The 20,256-nt window shown below is 30.8% G+C and overlaps 2 protein-coding genes across 2 annotated transcripts; both read left to right on the top strand.

Moving 5' to 3' along the window:
• Window positions 1-5,823: 5,823 nt before the first annotated feature.
• Window positions 5,824-19,977, top strand: LOC115891088 (THAP domain-containing protein 1 A-like). Its single transcript, XM_030911487.1, has 6 exons — window positions 5,824-5,852; window positions 6,674-6,816; window positions 6,873-6,927; window positions 13,774-13,975; window positions 14,040-14,147; window positions 19,564-19,977. The coding sequence occupies exons 1-6, from the start codon at window positions 5,824-5,826 to the stop codon at window positions 19,888-19,890; spliced, it is 864 nt and encodes a 287-aa protein (XP_030767347.1). The 3' UTR covers window positions 19,891-19,977.
• On the top strand, window positions 7,748-8,890 carry LOC115891078 (THAP domain-containing protein 1-like). The gene is made up of 4 exons (XM_030911479.1): window positions 7,748-8,011; window positions 8,343-8,562; window positions 8,615-8,789; window positions 8,860-8,890. The coding sequence occupies exons 1-4, from the start codon at window positions 7,941-7,943 to the stop codon at window positions 8,877-8,879; spliced, it is 486 nt and encodes a 161-aa protein (XP_030767339.1). The 5' UTR covers window positions 7,748-7,940; the 3' UTR covers window positions 8,880-8,890.
• Window positions 19,978-20,256: the final 279 nt, after the last annotated feature.

Genomic DNA, 20,256 nt, shown 5'->3' with positions numbered 1-20,256 from the left:
TATTCTCCCATGATAGTATTAATGAAAACTGGACAATTATGTTTATTTTATTCATATTGTGGAATCTCCATTCCAAGTGTTGTTGGTGCAGCTTTGATAGATTCAAACACGTAAGATAAACATGTCAGTAGGTATTATGATCTAGGGAAAAATAAAGAATATGTGTATTAAAGATCATGAAAAAGATTATTATTTTGAGTTCAAATTTTAAAAAAGATTTTTCTAAAGACAAGACTGATACAGTTTAAAAGAAGAGAATGTGTTTTTGTTTGATAATATAATATAATATATGTCAAGTTGTCCAAGCTTAACATATATTTGCATGGTATAAAGAATAAAAGGTATGATCGATAGCGGCTCCAATTTCGTTCAGTTCGCGCATACCACCTGTGACGTCACTAGGAAAATAATGAATAAATAAAAAATAAAGAAAGTTGACAGGAGATCTGCAATTTTTGGGGTTATGGTTAAGAATTGTTTATTTTAAGACTTTTTAGTTCGTTTAATTTAATAATTACTAGAACCAGCAGTTCCAAAAATATATTTAAAAATAATAATTATCTATTAACATGGATTTGGACTATAGGTAAGAATACTAAATTTATTTCTATATTCGGTATAAAATTGTTTATTAGGTTTTTAGTTTGCGATGTTTATGGTAAATAATTTTCATGTTCATTGCCTCTGGATTCACGAGGACAGAGATGAGGTTATCTATGGAAAAGTAACCACAAGAGGAATTATTACATCATTTAAAAAATGTTGGGAAGTTTATTGTTTCCCATCGAAAAGTAGAAAATGCCAATGCAGATGAACGTATTGTAATTGTGATAGAAGTAATTCCAAGGGTGAAGTTTATTATAATTAGTGACCTGTGCTTCTTTTTATATGTAGATGTTTCAGGTTTTGAGAATAAATTGGTTGAACGACACCCAAAATTTAGAGGAAGTATTTGCATACCCAGAATATGCCCATCGAGGATTATATTATAGCTCAAATTTCCTTTAATGGTAGACAATTATTCAATGCAAATTAGCTTTTTAAGTGACTGAAATATTAAATAGTTTACAATATGGTATATCACTAAAAATATATTACTTTTAGGTACAATTAGGGCCCGATACATTTCAAAAAGTAGATTATTTTATATTAAATGAGGTATTGTACCAACAATCAATTTATATTAATAACGGAGATTAAAAAATAACAGAATAAATAGTTCTTTTTTTATACTACAAAAAAAACTATAGAATACAACAGTATTTAAAAAAATAAATAAAAAGTTATGTCCCGGCCGAGATTCGAACTCCGGTCTCTCGCTTTCTAGCCCGACTCCTTACGCACTGCTCCACAGTAACTTGCTTAGCGATAATTCAATGACGGTATATAAACAAAAAAACAGGTTTATAACAATATCTTGACGATTTGAACTGGCGCGTGCAGCGTATTGCTGACCAATAGCGCCCGTTATCACCTGTGACGGTAAGCGACCAACCTGCGCAATATCATACCTTGTATTCTTTTGTACCATGATATATTTGTTCAGTAAATTTTAATGAATAGTGTTGATTATTTATAATACCAAATTAATATCAAATATTTAAGTGATGGCTGAATACAATATGAATAAAATAACAATAAAATTGGTATATTTGCATAATACAAAATTAAGTTTTAAGAATAAAGGTGTTACTAAAAATACTAAGAAATTCATATTTATTTGTTTTAATTGGTCTAATGTTATTTACATTTTATGTAAGAATTATACCGTATCATCGAAAAAAATCGGCGTCTAGTTGGCTTGGAAATGAACATCGATGACATGCCCTAAATAACTGTACACATAAAATAATTAACTAGAATTTTACAATCTTGGAAAATTTGATATTCTTGAATCTTGTTTCTAAATATACTAAATTTTTTGATTTTCTTGGGATTTAGGTTCGGGAAAAACGCTGATTAAGTTTTCATTTGGTTTTTCATTATTTTTATTTGGTTTAAAAAAAAAACGGTTCGGCTAACATTATAGCCTTCATCAGTGTTGTGTCATATGAAAAAAATAGTGTCGAATATAATCCAAAAAATTACATATAAAATATTCATACCACGCACATAATGTTTACTGCGTACTGCGTACTCCATAGTCAATGTAGATAATTTTAGTGTTAAGAATAATAATTTTAAAAAATATGTGGTCATCTTTTGATAAGTTTATATTAGTTTATTAATTGCAGTAAACATAATGAGGTGTGAATTATATTGTATATGTAATTTTTTGGATTATATTCGACACTATTTTTCTCATATGACACAACACTGATGAAGGCTATAGTTAGCCGAAACGTTTTTTTTTAAACCAAATAAAAATAATGAAAACCCAAATGAAAACTTAAATCAGCGTTTTTCCCGAACCTAAAAATCCCAAGAAAATCAAAAATTTTAGAATAATTTTACATATAAAATGCCAGCGATCTTCATTTCATAGCCATCGTTGACGCCTTTTTTTAGATGATATTGTATTATTTGTAAATATAATTTTTCAAACATTGATACTTGCAAAATATACATATAAATTTTTTGAATGCAAATAATAATACATCACTATTAGTAGATATTGAATGTTTTTTGTTAAATTAGATCGATTTTCAAAACCCAAAATTTAAAATGTATTTACATTTTACCCAATATCTTATGTAATACATTATTTGTATATTGTAAAACATTTGCTGCATTGGTATGGTTCATAGTTTATTTGCCAAAGTATTTATTACTATAAATAGGTATATATGTTGTAGTTATTAACTGTATATTATGTATATTTCATGTAAACTATATCATTTTTAAAATACAAACCAAAAATCTGAGGAATAATTATGTTTTCCATGTATTCTATAACATATTTATTAATCCGTTATATCTAACTAGCGTGACGTCATAAATCTCGCCCGGTGGCTGATCTTTTAATAGAAGGCACTGTGCGACCGAGAGCTCAGAATGTTCTCGGCGTTTCGTAGCCACTGTGTTCCCAAATTTCCACGCTCTTCTAGAACGTCATATTAAGTATTCCACAACATTTATTAATCCGTAATATCTAACTAGCGTGACGTTAATCTCGCTTCTAGGCTGTTCTATTAAAGAGGGCATTGCGCCAGCGCATCCACACCTTGGAGTAGCAGTGGGAACTATCGAATGAATACTATCGAAACATTCGATAGTTGCAATTCATTCGAATAATTCGATAGTTAGTAAGAAAACATTCGTTGAAAACTATTCGAATAGAAATTATCGAATAGATCCGTCATCTGCCTTGAAATATTGTGTTCTAGTAATTCGGCAGCAAAAACCATTCATTTATAAGATTCATTCATTTATAAAATTCATTTATTCGTCAGGATCGATTATAATAAAACATTAACTGGATTTTAGTTGTCGCTCGGCATAGGTTTCTTTCCGAGAAACCCGGCAGCGGTCGGTGGCAATGCTATGAAAGAAGCCGGCATCTTTCATTTTTTGCGGAGTCAGATAAAGATAAGGACACATTATTTTTTTTATTGAGGTGTTCGTATTTACACAGAAAATACATTATGAAGGGCGCTGTTGCCATATATTGGTATTAGTTGATATTAGCAAAGAATATTATTGTTTGGCTTTAGTTAGTTAGGGATAGTATGTCTATATATTTTGCATTTTTATTATTAATATTCTGTTGTTACACTTCAATAATACTTGCTATTTTGGATGTAGGAAAATTATTTTTAATGTTTTTAAGCAAAGACTGGTTTAATAAATAATAATAACAGTAATAATTTTTTATACCTATTAACAACAAAATTTAAAATAATTTAATATAAACATTTTTTTAAGTAGTAGCAAAATATAAACAACAAATTAGATGTCAAAATTATTTATATTAGATCCTATTTAAATATAATATAGTCTCTAAATTTTTTGTGTGGCAACGTTGGTTTATTAAATAATACTAATTACAGAACTAATTTGTTATATTAACAACAAATTTTAAAATCATGAAATATAAACATTTATTAATTTTCTAAGCATGCAGTGTAATGGAAGGAAAATATTAATAAAAAATTAGAAATCAAAACTATTTATATTAGGTACTTTATATTATTATTTAAAAATAATATTTACTTTTACTGGCATTTACTTTAAAAATATAAGAGAATTGGCATAAACAAAATACAAACATCGTTATCTTTTTTTTTAAATTGGCACGTGTAAAACTTTCAATTTAATTATCTCACCCCATAGTTTGAGTTCGATAACCCCCCATTTACTTAACCACATTACTTAAATATGATTATTAAGTTCAACTAAGTCATATTATTATAACATCCAAAATACAAATATGTATTTTTAAAATTAATTGTAAGTTCATCTCATCTCTCTTAAAAATTGCTACTTCTCAAAATTTCCCATTAAAAAATAGACCATATATCATATAAAATTAAATAATTGAAGATCGGACTACGGAAAACCACACAACTTTTCGGAAAAATTTTGACCACCTGCACATGCACACAATCGTCAATAAATAAAATTAAAAAATAACTACTATTTTAGTATTTTAACTATTTTAGTAAACGCAAAAATAGCACAGTATTTATACGGTGAAGTTATAAAAATTTGGAAGAACTAATAATGCACTGACGCATACAAAAATCAAACGAATACTAAATTTCATTTATCAAAAGCATTCGATAGTCGTGGCTCAACGATAACAATTTAGTCGCACGGCGAGGTTGTCACATATGCTTTAGTATACAAATGAATGAATGATTCTATTCGAATAAAACCATTCGATAGTTGAAATCATTCATTCATTAACCATTCGATAGTCTAATTCATTCGATAGTTCCCATCGCTACCTTGGAGGGCTTTCCCACACGCCGGCAAACTCGGTGCCGGTGCCGGAGCTGAAATCGATTGCAATATAAATAAATTATCTCCCTCACATATACCCTGATCCGGGAAAATATCCGGGGACAAATAGCTGGCAAATACAATAGAATTAAATACAACTGTCGGAACGGCTGCAAAGCCGGTGCCGACTCCGGTTTTGCCGGTGTGTGCAACCGCTCTTATCATGGCATAATTATACTGTATCTATTACGTACAGGGTGGGTCAAATTGGACGCTTTTAAAGGGAAACACCTTTTTCTATAGGAGATAGACGAAAACTAATAACGATGTCTGGAGCTCAATTTTTATCAAAAACATGACGGTGAAAACCGCACATCGATATGTTACCATGTTACCGTGTCGGAGTTACGGGGCGAAAAAAATATACTTAAACCATTAAATTCTACGTAAAAAGTTGTGCATTTTTAACAAATCGCTGTAACTTTTTTGCTATGGAAAATTTTCTATTTTTGTGAAAACATTTTCAAAGCACCTATTTACCTAGAATTTAATGGTTTAAGTATAATTTTTTTTAAATTAATAATTTAAGAGTTATCAACAAAAAAAATGATTTTTTATTTGGGACATCCTGTATATTTTTAATTAGCTGAAATGCACTTAAAATTACCTTTCCAAAAATATAGCACACTTGATATTTTGTTATAGCCCCCTTCGAAATACAGAATTTTTAAAAGTTTGGCACTTTTAACTAGTAGGCTTTGGACCCCTTATTGATGATCTGCCCCTAATGGAACTCGAAAACATATTTTTCCAACAAGACGAGGCACCGTCTCAGAATGCTGAAGTTATCAGCAAATTTTTGCGGCCAATTTCGAGAGTAATTGAATAGCTAACCAAGATCCCAGCCGTTGGCCGTCGACGCCGCCGGACTTAGAGCCTATGGATTTTATCTTAGCCGAAGAATCAAGGTTCTTCTTTTTAAATTGTTTATACGGGCAATAGACAAGAATTAGAAGTACTTAGCGGTTATGCGAGGGTATCTTTCACCCCTACTGAGTTAATGAATTCCACGAGAAATGTTCAAAAACGGTCCCGTCTTTCCATAACAGAAGACGGTCGATATGTCGAACGCCTGTAGCAAAATCTCATATCTTGGTTTGCTATTAATTTTTATTCTTATCAGATATAGTTTAAATACGTTGATGATGTTAAATATAGTATAAATTGTTATAAAATACTGCATCTCTCATTGCAAATATTATTTGCGTTTTAATTCCTGCTCACAGCTAGAATTTTTTTGCATTGCAACATTTTTGCGTTCAAAGCCTACTTATTCAAAGTTTTTTAGACGAGTTTTTAAAAACTCTATATTGCGAAGAACACCCGAGCAAAATATCAAGTGTGCTATATTTTTGGAAAGGTAATTTTATATTATTTTCAATAAATTAAAAATATACAGGGTGTCCCATATAAAAAAAACCAAATTTTCTGTTGGTAATTCTTAAATTATTAATTTAAAAAAAATATACTTAAACCATTAAATTCTACGTAAAAAGGTGCTTTGGAAATGTTTTCACAAAAATACAAAATTTTCCGTAGCAAAAAAGGTACAGCGATTTGTTTAAAATGCACATTTTTGAAAACACCCCGTAACTCTGAAACGGTGATAGCTCCAGGTACCGATATTAGTTTTCGTCTATCTCCTACAGAAAAGGGTGTTTCCCTTTAAAAACATCCAATTTGACCCACCCTGTACATTTTCTTAACGTCTTAATATATTATTTTACAGACTAAAAGAATACCAAGGACACGTAACGCTCATAGACGGGTTGGAAGAGAATTTGTCAATTTGTGTTGTTAGACGCCATTTTTTGGAGACAGCGGATGTATCACTAGCGACAATTTTACCAATTTTTAATAGTTTGTTCTCTGGTTTGTTGTGTGTAGTGAACTTTTTATAAACTTTATTACAATGGTGATTTGTTCAGCTTTCAAGTGCAAAAGCCGCAACGATAAGAAAGAGCCAGGAGTTACGTTTCACAGGTATAACATTTATAGTTATCAGGAATTGCATTTTTTTCAAATTAATTTTCCCCCACCTTCTTCCACATGTAAAAAACTGGTCATTAATGATTTAACAAACGAAACATATTATAAACATTACATAATATAAACTCACTTTGAAATGCTTTCACATTCATAGCTTAAGAGAAGTTTTCTTAACAGCATTTACGATTTTCCATCTTTTTCGGCACGTACAGAAACATTTTATTACAGTTACTGGTAAATGTTATCCAATAATGGAAGAATAATTAATTTTTTAACATTATTAAAAATAGTTTAAATGCAAATTTAATTTAAAATCAAAAATAAATAATTGTAAACAATGTGATTTTGACATTGAATAAGCAGCAATGCTGCTAACATCATAAAATTCACCACAAAGTTTATTTCGAGACGAAAACCAGCCAATCATATTGGCGAGGGCTACATACGTCATCGCAGCGCGCGTAAATGTGAAATTCAAACTTTTAACCCATTTTTTGGCCTAATATTAAGTTTTATATAAATAAGGCTAAGTAGCAAGCACTAATTAGGTTGAAATCTGCATAATTACGTGGAAATTGAAAAACATGAAACATGCCTAGTCTGTTAACTTTCGAATTTAGTTGACATTTGGTTCCATTTACAAATAATTTAAAAATTGAGATAAAAAATTTAATAATACATTTTATTCTAAAAAGCAGACATTTAAACTAAATTAAAAACCATCGAATAATAACTTTAAAAAAGTATTTGTAAAACAATTAAAATTCCAATTTTTATTTAATTCTGCATTTTTTATATTAACCTTCTGGCACGGCACTGTTTGGGGACATGGTCTCGGGCTTAGACAAGGAAAGAGAGGGGACGGATAACCTCGTATTCTGCCAGTGACTCAGTTTTGTGCCGATTTTCGATGCGACGCCATATTGTTGGTCCAATAGAACCAAACGTATTTTGTGTGATTAAAAGTGAATATTGAATTAAAGACTGATATTTTATAGTGGAAAACAATGGTTGGTTGTGCAGCCTACGGCTGCAATAGCAGTAGTTATAGGAAGGAGCCGGGAATTACGTTTCACAGGTAAAAACTTATCCGTTGTTCTTAGCCCTGGTCTAATTTTTATAAAATATCTTACAGAATAGTTAATATATCGATTTAATTTAAAGGCAGTAGTTTAAGCTTGTATTAAGTAAACTATTTTTCTTTGTGTGAACAGTGCTTTTGAATATTTTCATTCATAATTATTTAGTTAATTTGTCAACTTTGATTAAACAAGAACTTTTCACCAGTGGCGTGGATATTTTTAATGGTAGAATTACATTATAATTTTTCCTATCGATGTTAATTATGTCGAAATAATAGTATTGTAGTTTTAATTTTATTAAATATTGCTAATTTTCTTTCGTTTAAGATTTCCTTTGAAAAATGAGAAGCTACTCTCAATTTGGGTGAGAAACATGCATCTTACAGATTTTAAACCGACAGCAAGTGATAGGCTTGGTTCAAAGCATTTTGAACAAAAATATTTTTATCGTACTGACAGCAACAAAACTTATCTACTCGGTGAAGCCATACCCATTAAGTTCGAGGCATTGCCAAAATATCTTCAACCAAAGTCAACACCAAAGCGAGTAAGTGGATCCTTTTCTCATTTTTAAGGTTATTGATTTTTTTTTTAATTAGGCTACCAAAAGAAGTAGAGAAAATATTGAAGTACCTTCTACATCAGCTGAAGTAATTTCTCAAAGTCCAGAGGAAACCCCAAGAAAAAAAGGCTTCGAAGGAAATTATTTCATGCAGTGCAGAAATCCTCTAAGAAGTCCCAGAAAGTTAAGGTTCTTAAGCAAAAGGTCAAGAGGTATAAAAGAAAAATAATAGCTCTATCACAAATTGTGAAAGAACTGACAAACAAAAACATATTATCACAGGAACATTCCAATGTAGTTAATAATATGCCAGGTGTTAGCAAAGAAATACTTAGGCGGACCTTGGGAAAGAAATCCAAGTACTCTCCCGAATTAAGAAGGTTTGCAATTACGTTATGTTTCTTTTCACGAAAGGCCTATGACTATGTTAAGTAAAGCATTTGATAGTTGTTTGCCTCATCGAAGCACAATTGGCAAATGGTTTATGAATGTTGATGGGAACCGGGCTTTACAAAGAAGCATTTAATATTTTAAAAGTGCATGTTCTGTCTTCAACTAAACCTATTTATCTATGTTTAATTATTGACGAAATGTCAATTCGTAAATATGTAGAGTGGGATGGTAAGAAATTCCATGGTTACGTTAACCATGGTGTGGATCTGCAGGATGACGGGAATGCCATGGCAAAAGAGGCATTTGTTTTATTGATATCCTGTATTAACGGAAGATGGAAGTTGCCAGTGGGATATTTTTTTACGGATGGTTTAAATGGTAACCAAAAAAGTGCTCTTGTAACGCAATGCATAAAACTGCTTCGTGAAACTGGGGCGTTTGTTACCTCATTAACTTTTGATGGGGCTCCTTCAAATATTAGTATGGCCCATATTTTAGGGTGTAAAACCGATTTTCAAACGTTAAAACCATATTTTAACATAGGCGATAGCCATAATATTTACATTTTTTATGACTACTGCCATATGTTAAAACTGGTTAGGAACGCATTTGGTGAAAGAAAAAGCTTCATTGATAATAGTGGGCAGCTTGTTAAATGGGAGTTTCTGGAAGAACTTAATAAATTACAAAATTGTGAAGGTTTACATTTAGGCAATAAACTTCGCACAGCCCACCTTAATTTTTTTAAACAAAAAATGAAGGTGAAACTGGCTGTACAGTTACTGAGTAACTCAGTTGCTGATGCGTTATCCTTTTGCGAAGATGTTCTAGGGCTCGATGAGTTCAGAGGTTGTCAGGCAACAAGCAATTTTATTAAAATGTTTAATAATATTTTTGATGTTCTTAACAGTAGGTCACTGGTGCCTCCTCAATTTAAAAAGGCTCTTTGTGAGAAAAACTTGAATTTAACATCAAAGTTTATTGATGAAGCCATTAATTATATAGCTCAATTAAAATTTTCTGATGGTGAGCTAGTTATAACATCAAAAAGGAAAACAGGATTTTTGGGGTTAATAATTTGCCTTAAAAGTACGTTGCTTTTATATTATGACCTCATAACAGAAAAACAATCGCTAATTTATCTTCCAATGTATAAAATGAGCCAAGACCACTTGGAGCTTTTTTTTTCTTCAGTGCGTTCTAGAGGTGGATGGAACAACAATCCAACCAGTAGGCAATTTTCCGCGGCCTATAAAAGATTATTAGTACGCGCAGAAATTCGGGATGGCGGACTAGGAAATTGTATCCCCCTTGAAGATATACCAATTTTAGTAGGGCCTTCAAGATACAAAAACCCTGACTTAAATATTAACCTAAACGAGACAAGGTCCAGGCTTCAAGATAATGAAGATAGCATACTATCGGAATACCAACTACAATTAATTTGGACTGATCATGAATACATCATGAATCCAAATGTTATTAGTAATTGTTCAGTCCAAATTGTGACTTATATTGCTGGATTCGTAGCACATCAAATGCTGAAATCCATTAAATGTGTTGAATGTTTAGAATCTTTAACGAGTAATAAAAATAGTTTCTTAAATTCACTAATAGCAAAGAAAAACCGTGGTGGTCTTACATATCCATGTAAAGATATTGTCGAAATATGCAAAATTACCGAGCATTTTTTGCGTATTGATGAAAAAAAATTGTCTACAAAATTTTTTATAGATTTCTTAAAAAGTAAGGTAATGTTTGTATGCCTTCAAAATAATTATTTTTCAAAATTACAGGACCACATTTTAAACACCAACTCGAATCATATATATTTTCTAATTGAATCTATAATTATAAAATATGTTAATATCCGAATACATTTTATTACTAAGAGGAAATCGGAAATTTCGGATCCAGTTAGGAATTATTTGACAAAAACAATATTATTCAAAGGTCAATAGGTTGTATTTTTATAAGTTTTTATGTATTTTTTAGTTTATAATTTCATAACTGTTATATTAAATATTAATATAAATAAAATGTAAAAATATTTTTGGTTTTATTCCATTGATTTCTTATATCTAATACACCATTTGATTAATATTTAAAACTATTGACAAATACACATTGTCAACAATCCGCTTTATAAATCAATTTCTTACAATACTCAAATTTTACTAAATAACGCGAAATTAATTTAATTAAGAACTTCCAACCCTAATGATACGCCCATGGCGCAATTTCACAGAACTCGTTTGGTTCAAATTTGCTTCGCTTTCGACGCTCTGTTACGCGTCCTCTCTCTTTCCTTGTCTAAGGTCTCGGGAGTTATTGGACCTTGTATTCTTTAGTCATTGGTTTTAATACATTTTTTTTATAATTACGTGACATGTAACCACCTAAAAAAATATAATACTTCCTTTGAATAAGAAGACTAAGGAAGGAGCATATCAAATATCTTAGGTACACCGCGATGGGCCTCAAATATGGCCGACTTAAATTCCGGTTTAACAGTGTCGTTCTAATTTTATTTAAAAAATGTAAAAGTATGATGTAGGGTAGACGTGGGGTAGACTCACTAATTTGTTGTTTTATTTTACGATGTGAATAAATGTTGGTAGTTATTAAAATTGTTATAAAAATATATAATTCTAATAAAAATAGATAAGTTATAATAAGTATTTATTAACACAAACATCCGATACGCTACTGAAGCAGGTAAGTCAAATTAACGTATCAAAATTCTTTGACATCTGATCTTTGACAAGTAGTGAATAAAAGCTAAAATGCAAGAAAATATATAATTTAGTTAATTTAAGTGAATTTCATAAATGATCGGTTTACTACATGTATGTATATTATATAGTCACTTACTAGCGAAAAGTTGTTCCATTATTTCACTCAATTTTTTCCGAGATCTACCGCACGCTACACAACCAACTATTTTAGAGTTTTTTTCGATAAATCGCGATAATGTCACTGTTAATTTAAGTTCTGCCACAATTTCCATCTAGATTTACTACCTTTATACAACTATCAGTAGTAGAATAAATAATAAATAACATAAAATAAGCTCCGTAAAGACTGACAAATCCACAAAATTTCAAATCAAATTCAAATGTGTCAAATGAATCGTCAAACAGAACTGTCAAGGATCCCCACCCTAGAGTGCTTTTATCAATGACTAAAGAATACGAGGACATGTAACGGCCATATACGGGCTGCAGCAAAATTTGTGACCTTTAGACGCCATTTTTTTGGACATAACGGATCAATCATCAGCGACAATTTAGCGATTTTTAATAGTTGGTTGTGTGTAGTGAACTTTGTATAAACTCTATTACAATTTCAAGTGTAAAAGGCGCAATGATAAGAAAGATCCAGGAGTTACGTTTTATAGGGAAATAAACAGTCCACTACACCTTTTTAGCGTATTTTTATTGAATTCGATAATTATTTTTCTAATATTATATGTACTTGATATGTGCTATACGTCGATATACTAGTTTTGTACCTTTTGTTAACATTTTAATACGTTTTTTTCGTAATTAATTAGTATGATACCACAGGACACACCAGAGGCGTAGTGAAAATATTTACCAAAAATATAAATATCGCTCCAATCGGCTATGTTAAGAAAAATATGTGCCACGGCACTGTTTGGAAGAATGGTCACAGTTTGGTTTCGGTTGCTATTTGTCTTTGAATAAGAAGACTAAGGAAGGAGCATAATGCTATCCATGTATTCATGCATGGTGGGCGGAAAAAGCGCCATAAAAGCTCTCTAGGGTGGGGATCTTTGACAGTTCTGTTTGACGATTCATTTGACACATTTGAATTTGATTTGAAATTTTGTGGATTTGTCAGTCTTTACGGAGCTTATTTTATGTTATTTATTATTTATTCTACTACTGATAGTTGTATAAAGGTAGTAAATCTAGATGGAAATTGTGGCAGCACTTAAATTAACAGTGACACTATCGCGATTTATCGAAAAGACTCTAAAATAGTTGGTTGTGTAGCGTGCGGTAGATCTCGGCAAAAATTGAGTGAAATGATGGAACAACTTTTCGCTAGTAAGTGACTATATAATATACATACGTGTAGTAAACCGATCATTTATGAAATTCACTTAAATTAACTAAATTATATATTTTTCTTGCATTTTAGCTTTTATTTATTACTTGTCAAAAATTAGATGTCAAAGAATTTAGATACGTTAATTTGACTTACCTGCTTCAGTAGCGTATCGGATGTTTGTGGTAATAAATACTTATTATAACTTATCTATTTTTATTAGAATTATATATTTTATAACAATTTTAATAACTACCAACATTTATTCACAACGTAAAATAAAACAACAAATTATTGAGTCTACCCCACGTCTACCCTACATCATAGTTTTACATTTTTTAAATAAAATTAGAACGACACTGATAAACCGGAATTTAAATCGGCCATATTTGAGGCCCATCGCGGTGTACCTAAGATTTTTGATATGCTCCTTCCTTAGTCTTCTTATTCAAAGCTATTTGTCCTTGTATTCTTTAGTCATTGGCTTTTTTGGTGCTTTTTCCGCCCACCATGCATGAATACATGGATAGCATTATGCTCCTTCCTAAGAATACTTCCCATAGGCGTAGGCTCAAACTTAATATTTTTATTTTTTTTAATAAATAACCATTATTTATGACATCTACTTCAATTAGAAATACCCACACCTTTAGATTATTTAAATATTAGGTTTAAATTATTTATTTTAAAAAGGGATTATTATTAAAAATGTTCTACAAATTTTAGATTTCCAAAAGATCCTGAAAGACGAAAACGTTGGGTTTTAGAAATGAGACTTGCACATTGGACTCCTACGAATAATGATAGAGTTTGTTCTAAACATTTCGAGGAAAGATGGTTTTATAAATGTGATACGAAGAGGCGGCTGCTGGATCTAGCAGTACCCACAATTTTTCCCGAATTTCCTAAATATTTGCAAAAAAAGAAGGTATCTATAATTATATAGATATTAGAATAATTAAATGTTAGCTATGCTAGATATATTCTTCTAGACTCCAGAGAGGTCATCAATGACTAGTTCTCGACGTTTAGTAAAATCTTTACCATCAACCTCTCATGATAGTGAAAGTGAAATGATAGAAGAAGCCAGTCCTAGTAGGGTAAGTTTATGTCTTGAAGAACAAGAAACAAATCTATAGAGGAAATTATTTTAGTAGGGATTAATCAAAAGAGAAAATTTAAAAAATTACAGTTCTGATTCAAAACTTAACTCATAGTAAAATAATTTTGGACTTCCATTGTCATTAATTATTTTCGTTTATATAAATTATATAAAATATTTAATAAAAATCGATTGGTCAGTAATTGGCTACTTTACCTTACTGTTAATGAGTAAAAAAAATCGGTACCGAAAGTACCGAAAGAACCGGGAAATTTCGAGTCCCAGTTCTTTGATGCCTCAAAAGAACCGGGAATTCTCGGTACTTTTGGTACCGGGATTTCCCGGTTCTGAACCCTAGTAGGGCCTGGCCGAATTTATTAAATTAGAAAAATCCTGTCGATAACCCTTTATGGTTTGAAAACGTGTAAATGAAATCACGTGGCTTGATACAGTTTGTTTATATAGTCTATAAAATGAATTTTGACCGTTATTTTTTACCAACAGGGCAAATATAAAATACCTCTATCAAAAAAGTTACTGATATTCTTTAAATTGAGTGCCTGAACGAATCAGATAGGTAACTCTTTTTACTTTCGTGAAATAGAAAAAGAAAATAATAAAACAAGTGACAGTTCTTCTCTTCTTGCAAAAATCAACACAATCGTCAAAAGTAAAATGTCATCAGCTTTTGACATTTCTAAATATAAGACCAATGCCGTCTCTAATAGAACAGCCTCGGAGCGAGATTTATGACGTCAGGCTAGTTAGATACTACGAATTAATAAATATTCTGTAGAATACATGGAAAACATAATAATTCCTCGTATTTTTGGTTTGTATTTTAAAAATGATACAGTTTTCATGAAATATACATAATATACAGTTAATTAATACAATATATATACCTATTTATAGTAATAAATACTTTGGCAAATTAACTATGAATATAATGGTGGATTCATGCTTCCGATCTTAGCCCTAACACTAACATTAGCCCTAACCCTAAGAATATGAATCGACGTTAAGGAACGCTAGCGTTCATGCTTCCGTTGTATCGGTCCTAACATTAGCCTTAGTCCTAACAGGTTGGGATATTTTATATTCTTAGGGCTAATGCTAATTCAAAACTGAATCGCGCATGCTCAAAACTAGGGGTTTTAAGAATTCTCGAAATAACATTGACATGTTGAATATGACGGTTTATAAATGTTAATAAATAAAGTATTTTTTGATTTAGAAATTATTAATGTAAAAATTAGTTTCTGTAGTATTAGAAATTTAAATAATAATTGTGAATTTAGGTTAGTTCAAAACATATGTTTTAAATGAGCGCAAGCGCCTACGAGAATATTGATTATTTTGTTAAGGCAAGTAGGAGAAGTATAAACGGCATTTCCTTAAGTTCTCAAGGTTAATTTCTTAGGGTTAATGTTAAGGGTAAGGTTAGGGCTAATACTCGAAGTATGAACCCACCATAATACAATATAAATATAAATGCAGCAAATGTTTTACAATATACAAATAATGAATAGGTACATAAGATAATGGGTAAAATGTAAAATATATTTTGTATTATTATTTGCATTCACAAAATGTATATGTATATTTTGCAAGTATCAATGTTCGAAATATTATATTTGCAAATAATACAATATCATAGAAAAAGAGGCGTCAGCGATGGCTATGAAATAAAGATCGCTGTCATTTTATATGTAAAATTATTCTAAAATTTTTGATTTTCTTGGGATTTAGGTTCGGGAAAAACGCTGATTGAGTTTTCATTTGTTTTTTCATTTTTTTTTTGGTTTAAAAAAAGTGGTTTAAAAAAAACATCATAGCCTTTATTAGTGTTGTCATATGAAAAAAATAGTGTCGAATATAATCCAAAAAATTACATATAAAATATTCACACCACACACCACATAATGTTTACTGTAATTAATAAACTAATATAAACTTGTCAAAAGCTGACCACGCATTTTTTAAAATGATTATTCTTAACACTAAAACTATCTACATTGACTATGAAGTACGATTTCAGTCATAGTAAGCAGTAGACATGAATGTTGTTTGTTAAATTAGATCGATTTTCAAACTCCAAAATTTAATATATATTTTACACTTTACCCATTATCTTATGTACCTATTCATTATTTGTATATTGTAAAACATTTGCTGCATTTGTATGGTTCATAGTTTATTTGCGAAAGTATTTATTACTATAAATAGGTATATATATTGTATTTATTAATTGTATATTATGCATATTTCATGTAAACTATATCATTTTTAAAATACAAACCAAAAATACGAGGAATTATTATGTTTTCCATGTATTTTACAACATATTTATTAATCCCTAGTATTTAACTAGCGTGACGTCATAAATCTCGCTCCGAGGCTGTTCTATTAGAGACGGCATTGCGTCAGCATGGCCGCAAGTTGCTAACCATAGAGAAAGTTAATAGTTTAGAGAGTGGTAAATCGCGTGGTAAAATGTTGGGAGATTGCGCTTTTGGCGCCCTCTAGTTGGCTACAGGAACGAACTATGAAAGAGCGGGAGATTTAAATTAATATTATACTTATTATTTTTAAGGCAATTAAAACTAAGAGTGCCCTTAACCAAAAACAGTGAAATAAATGGAGATACCTACTCAAATTTTATATTATCATGATATTAAAGGATATAAATACAGCATTTATAATCCTTATACACCTTTTTATTCAAAGTCTTACACGCTAATATAAAATTTGACTATCTCCATTTATTTCACTAACCCTGGTTAGGGCACTCTTAATTTTAATTTTCCTTTTTTTATGGGAAAACGATTAAATGGGAAGAATTGAATGGGAATGGAAAGAATGACCAATTATTGTATTTTGTATTAATTTCTAATACCCCTATTCTACTAAATATCTAGCTACATTGTACTTACAGTTAAATAGCTACATTGTACTAGTTATATACATATTTACAGTTTTATGATGGCTATTATTTCTTTTCATCGTGCTATCAACTGATTCGCTCCGACTTGAGTACTATACCTCGAGATGGCTCCAGGAATTATTTATCTTTACAGGCCTAGAATATGAAGATTCACAGTAATTTTTGGTTTTACTGCCTATTAGAAACAAACCTTTTAAGGGACAAACCTTGTTCTCGGCCATGATATTCCTTCCATTCTATATCCAACGTCCAACTTAGCAGACCTTCTGGTTCACAACAGGGCCTAGACTGGCCGGATGATATTTTAACAGAATAGCCCTTGATATCTCTTTCACACTTTCATTTAATAATTAAATAGGAGGGTTGGATGGTATAATTTCTAGAAAGAATAGCCTGTGAAATAAAAACTTCTGCATGGACATTACCTTTCTTACCTTTGTCTGCTATTTTTTAATAAAAAACAACTGTTTAGTTTGCACAAAAGTAAAATTTACAATCAAAAATTTCTTAAAAAATGATCAAGCCTTGTACTACGCCCAACTACGCCGTGTGCCGGTTTTTGAACAAACAAAAGAATGAGGTTAGCGGCGTTGCCAATGTCAATTTTCTAAACTACCCAAAAATCTAAATTAAATTCGCCAATTTGTGGAGAAAAATGTCCCGATTCACCAAAAATTCGCCATATGATTATTTTAACAAAAAAAAAATTTAATAAAAATACAATATTTATTATATATGTTAGAGGGATTAAACTGTAAATTACCTCCTTGTTTTTTAATCCCTTCCCTAATAGTCATTAAATAATTTGAGGTCACTAAATTTTCTTTCAACTGAAGCATTTGCAAAGGGAAGCACAAGTAAAAAGCAGATTATAATTTTTAAGTTGGGAAAGATATATCATCCCGCTCCGTTTTTAAAGCTAAAAATTTTACGCCATTTTCAATCAGCAATAAAATATTGAAACTCCCCTTATTTTCGCCGCCTATTGCTAATCCCCACAAAATTCCCAATCGGCTCCGAATTCCCCAAAATTTGGGGAATTCCCCACAAATTGGCAACGCTAGAGGTTAGCGTGTTCTTTCTGAATATGCTAAGACTAACGGACTAGTGTCGAAACACAGATAGGTAGATGGACGTATTTCGACACTGGCGTCGATGCGCTACAGGAACATTTGCCTGCGCGTCGTATGTCTTCTGGCAGTCTTTTAATTTTTCTGTTTGTCTATGTTGCTAACCTCATAAAATTAATACTAGAAAAGCCCGCGGGAACTGTCAAATTCAAAGTTATTCGTTTCACAGACTATATTTATATTTTTGATATTATTACATGCTGTTGAAATGTAGTTTTCATAATACTGTACGCAATAATCAACTATCGATCTCTAATAAGAATGTTCTTCTCTAATAAGATATTACTTATTACGTCAAAACTGACACTTATTTGACAGCGACCACACTTGACAGAATAAAAAACCAATGTCAAATTTATTTAAATTTTGAAATAAAGTAAAAATCGTTTTTGATTTTGTCAAGCTCATTATTTTCTTATTTGAAAAATTGCAATACATTGCGTGAGGAGTACACTCAATACCACAGGGAGATGTATAGGTAAGAAATTTTGAATTCCAACCACTTTATTTTAATAGACGCAAACTCTCAGTAAGATAAATATTGGGTAGAGATTGGCTTGTGTTGACAAGGTATGACTTAAAATCGAGCAAAAACAATTTATTACACTCAAAACAGACGTATTCGTTCGTTATTAGAGTTATTAAGTAGAGATGTAGTAATGTATGCTATACATAAAGTTATAATTAAACTTAAAACCGGTTTAAAGGGGTGTTTTTTATTATAGAGTTATTTGTTATGTGAATATTGAAATAGTAAATTAATCATAATATGGCACCAACTAATATTTCTGCACTTCATAATACAGGGTATTTTGTTCACACCTTTTCTGAAATTTTCACCCCTTTTCAGCAATTTTTACTTGTTAATTCAGAACATTTCATTTCTTGTTCTCAGAAGAATAAATAGAAATATAAGCCATTTAGGAAGTGGCAATGTGACATCCCTTTTAGTGCCGTAACCATGGTAATATCAGAGATTAAAAAATTAGACCGTGGGAAAATTTACGGTGAGCAGGCAGTTTTCGAAAAATATACAAGGAAATTTAAAAGAAGATGCATGATTTTCAACGCCTTTTTTGCGAAAACCCTCATAGACGTGTTTCTGGGATCGAAATATACCACCCCTGAAAATATTTGAACTTATTTAAGACTCATCCTGTATAGATTATGGATCTGTAAATATGGTCTAGTCAGCTATATTTTGCGCAAAAAAACTAATTTTAAGATAATTTTGATTTAATTCTTTTACTCACTTGGGTGCTGATAAATCTTAGGTTTCTAACTATAATATTCAAATTATTATATATTCTTCTTTATAAATGAAAATTTGTTTCTAGGCTACTCGGAGGTCTTCTACAACTAGTTCTGAACTTTTCGGAGAACCTGTACCATCAGTATCTAATGATAGTGACAGTGAATTAGAAGAGAAAGCCCTTCCTAGTAAGGAATGTTTCTGCTTTAAGCCTCAAGGAGCAGAGAGTTCTCTACGGAATAAATTGTTTCAGCTAGAACTAAGATCTCGAGAAAAAAGTAAAAAAATTAGGGTTCTCAATCAAAAAGTTAGACGTTATAAGGAAACAATTAATACTTTAAAAACTCGTCTAAAAATATTAGATAAAAGTGATTCACTGACAGCGGAAACTATATTGATTGAAATTGTTTAAGTAATTGTTAAGTAAAATATGTGTACATAGATATTACTTGTAATTAAAATTTATATTTGGCTATCTTTTAAAATTTTTGTAATTAAATGTTTATATCCTTTATTTACCCATGGGCGCCGGAAGAATGAAATTTGGGGGTGGGGGGGCAAGGTAAAAATGAATAAAAAATTGAAACACATTTTTGGTAATTATTGGGAAAACTGGAAATCGTACGATTTTCACCAAAATTGGTATACACCCTATTTTGAAGTCGTAGACTACGAATCGGAACTTTTTCCTTTCGGCGTCTCTCAGAAAAACGGAAAATAATTCAATATCGAATTTTTCTTAATTTCTCATATTTTTAAGGTTTTCTAGCACATATTT

Source organism: Sitophilus oryzae, unplaced genomic scaffold (genome assembly GCF_002938485.1).
Source record: "Sitophilus oryzae breed Bouriz unplaced genomic scaffold, Soryzae_2.0 scaffold_965_pilon_pilon, whole genome shotgun sequence".
NCBI lineage: Eukaryota > Metazoa > Arthropoda > Insecta > Coleoptera > Curculionidae > Sitophilus > Sitophilus oryzae.
Note: the sequence above shows the minus strand (reverse complement) of the source record. Positions and strands in the feature narration are given on the sequence as shown.

Coding starts and splice junctions, on each gene's coding strand:
- LOC115891088 (XM_030911487.1), top strand. CDS start 5,824: ATGGATTTTATCTTAGCCGAAGAATCAAG. Junction 5,853..6,673: donor ATCTTAGCCGAAGAATCAAG/GTTCTTCTTTTT, acceptor ATTATTTTACAG/ACTAAAAGAATACCAAGGAC. Junction 13,976..14,039: donor AATATTTGCAAAAAAAGAAG/GTATCTATAATT, acceptor ATATTCTTCTAG/ACTCCAGAGAGGTCATCAAT.
- LOC115891078 (XM_030911479.1), top strand. CDS start 7,941: ATGGTTGGTTGTGCAGCCTACGGCTGCAATAGCAGTAGTTATAGGAAG. Junction 8,012..8,342: donor CCGGGAATTACGTTTCACAG/GTAAAAACTTAT, acceptor CTTTCGTTTAAG/ATTTCCTTTGAAAAATGAGA. Junction 8,563..8,614: donor CAAAGTCAACACCAAAGCGA/GTAAGTGGATCC, acceptor TTTTTTAATTAG/GCTACCAAAAGAAGTAGAGA.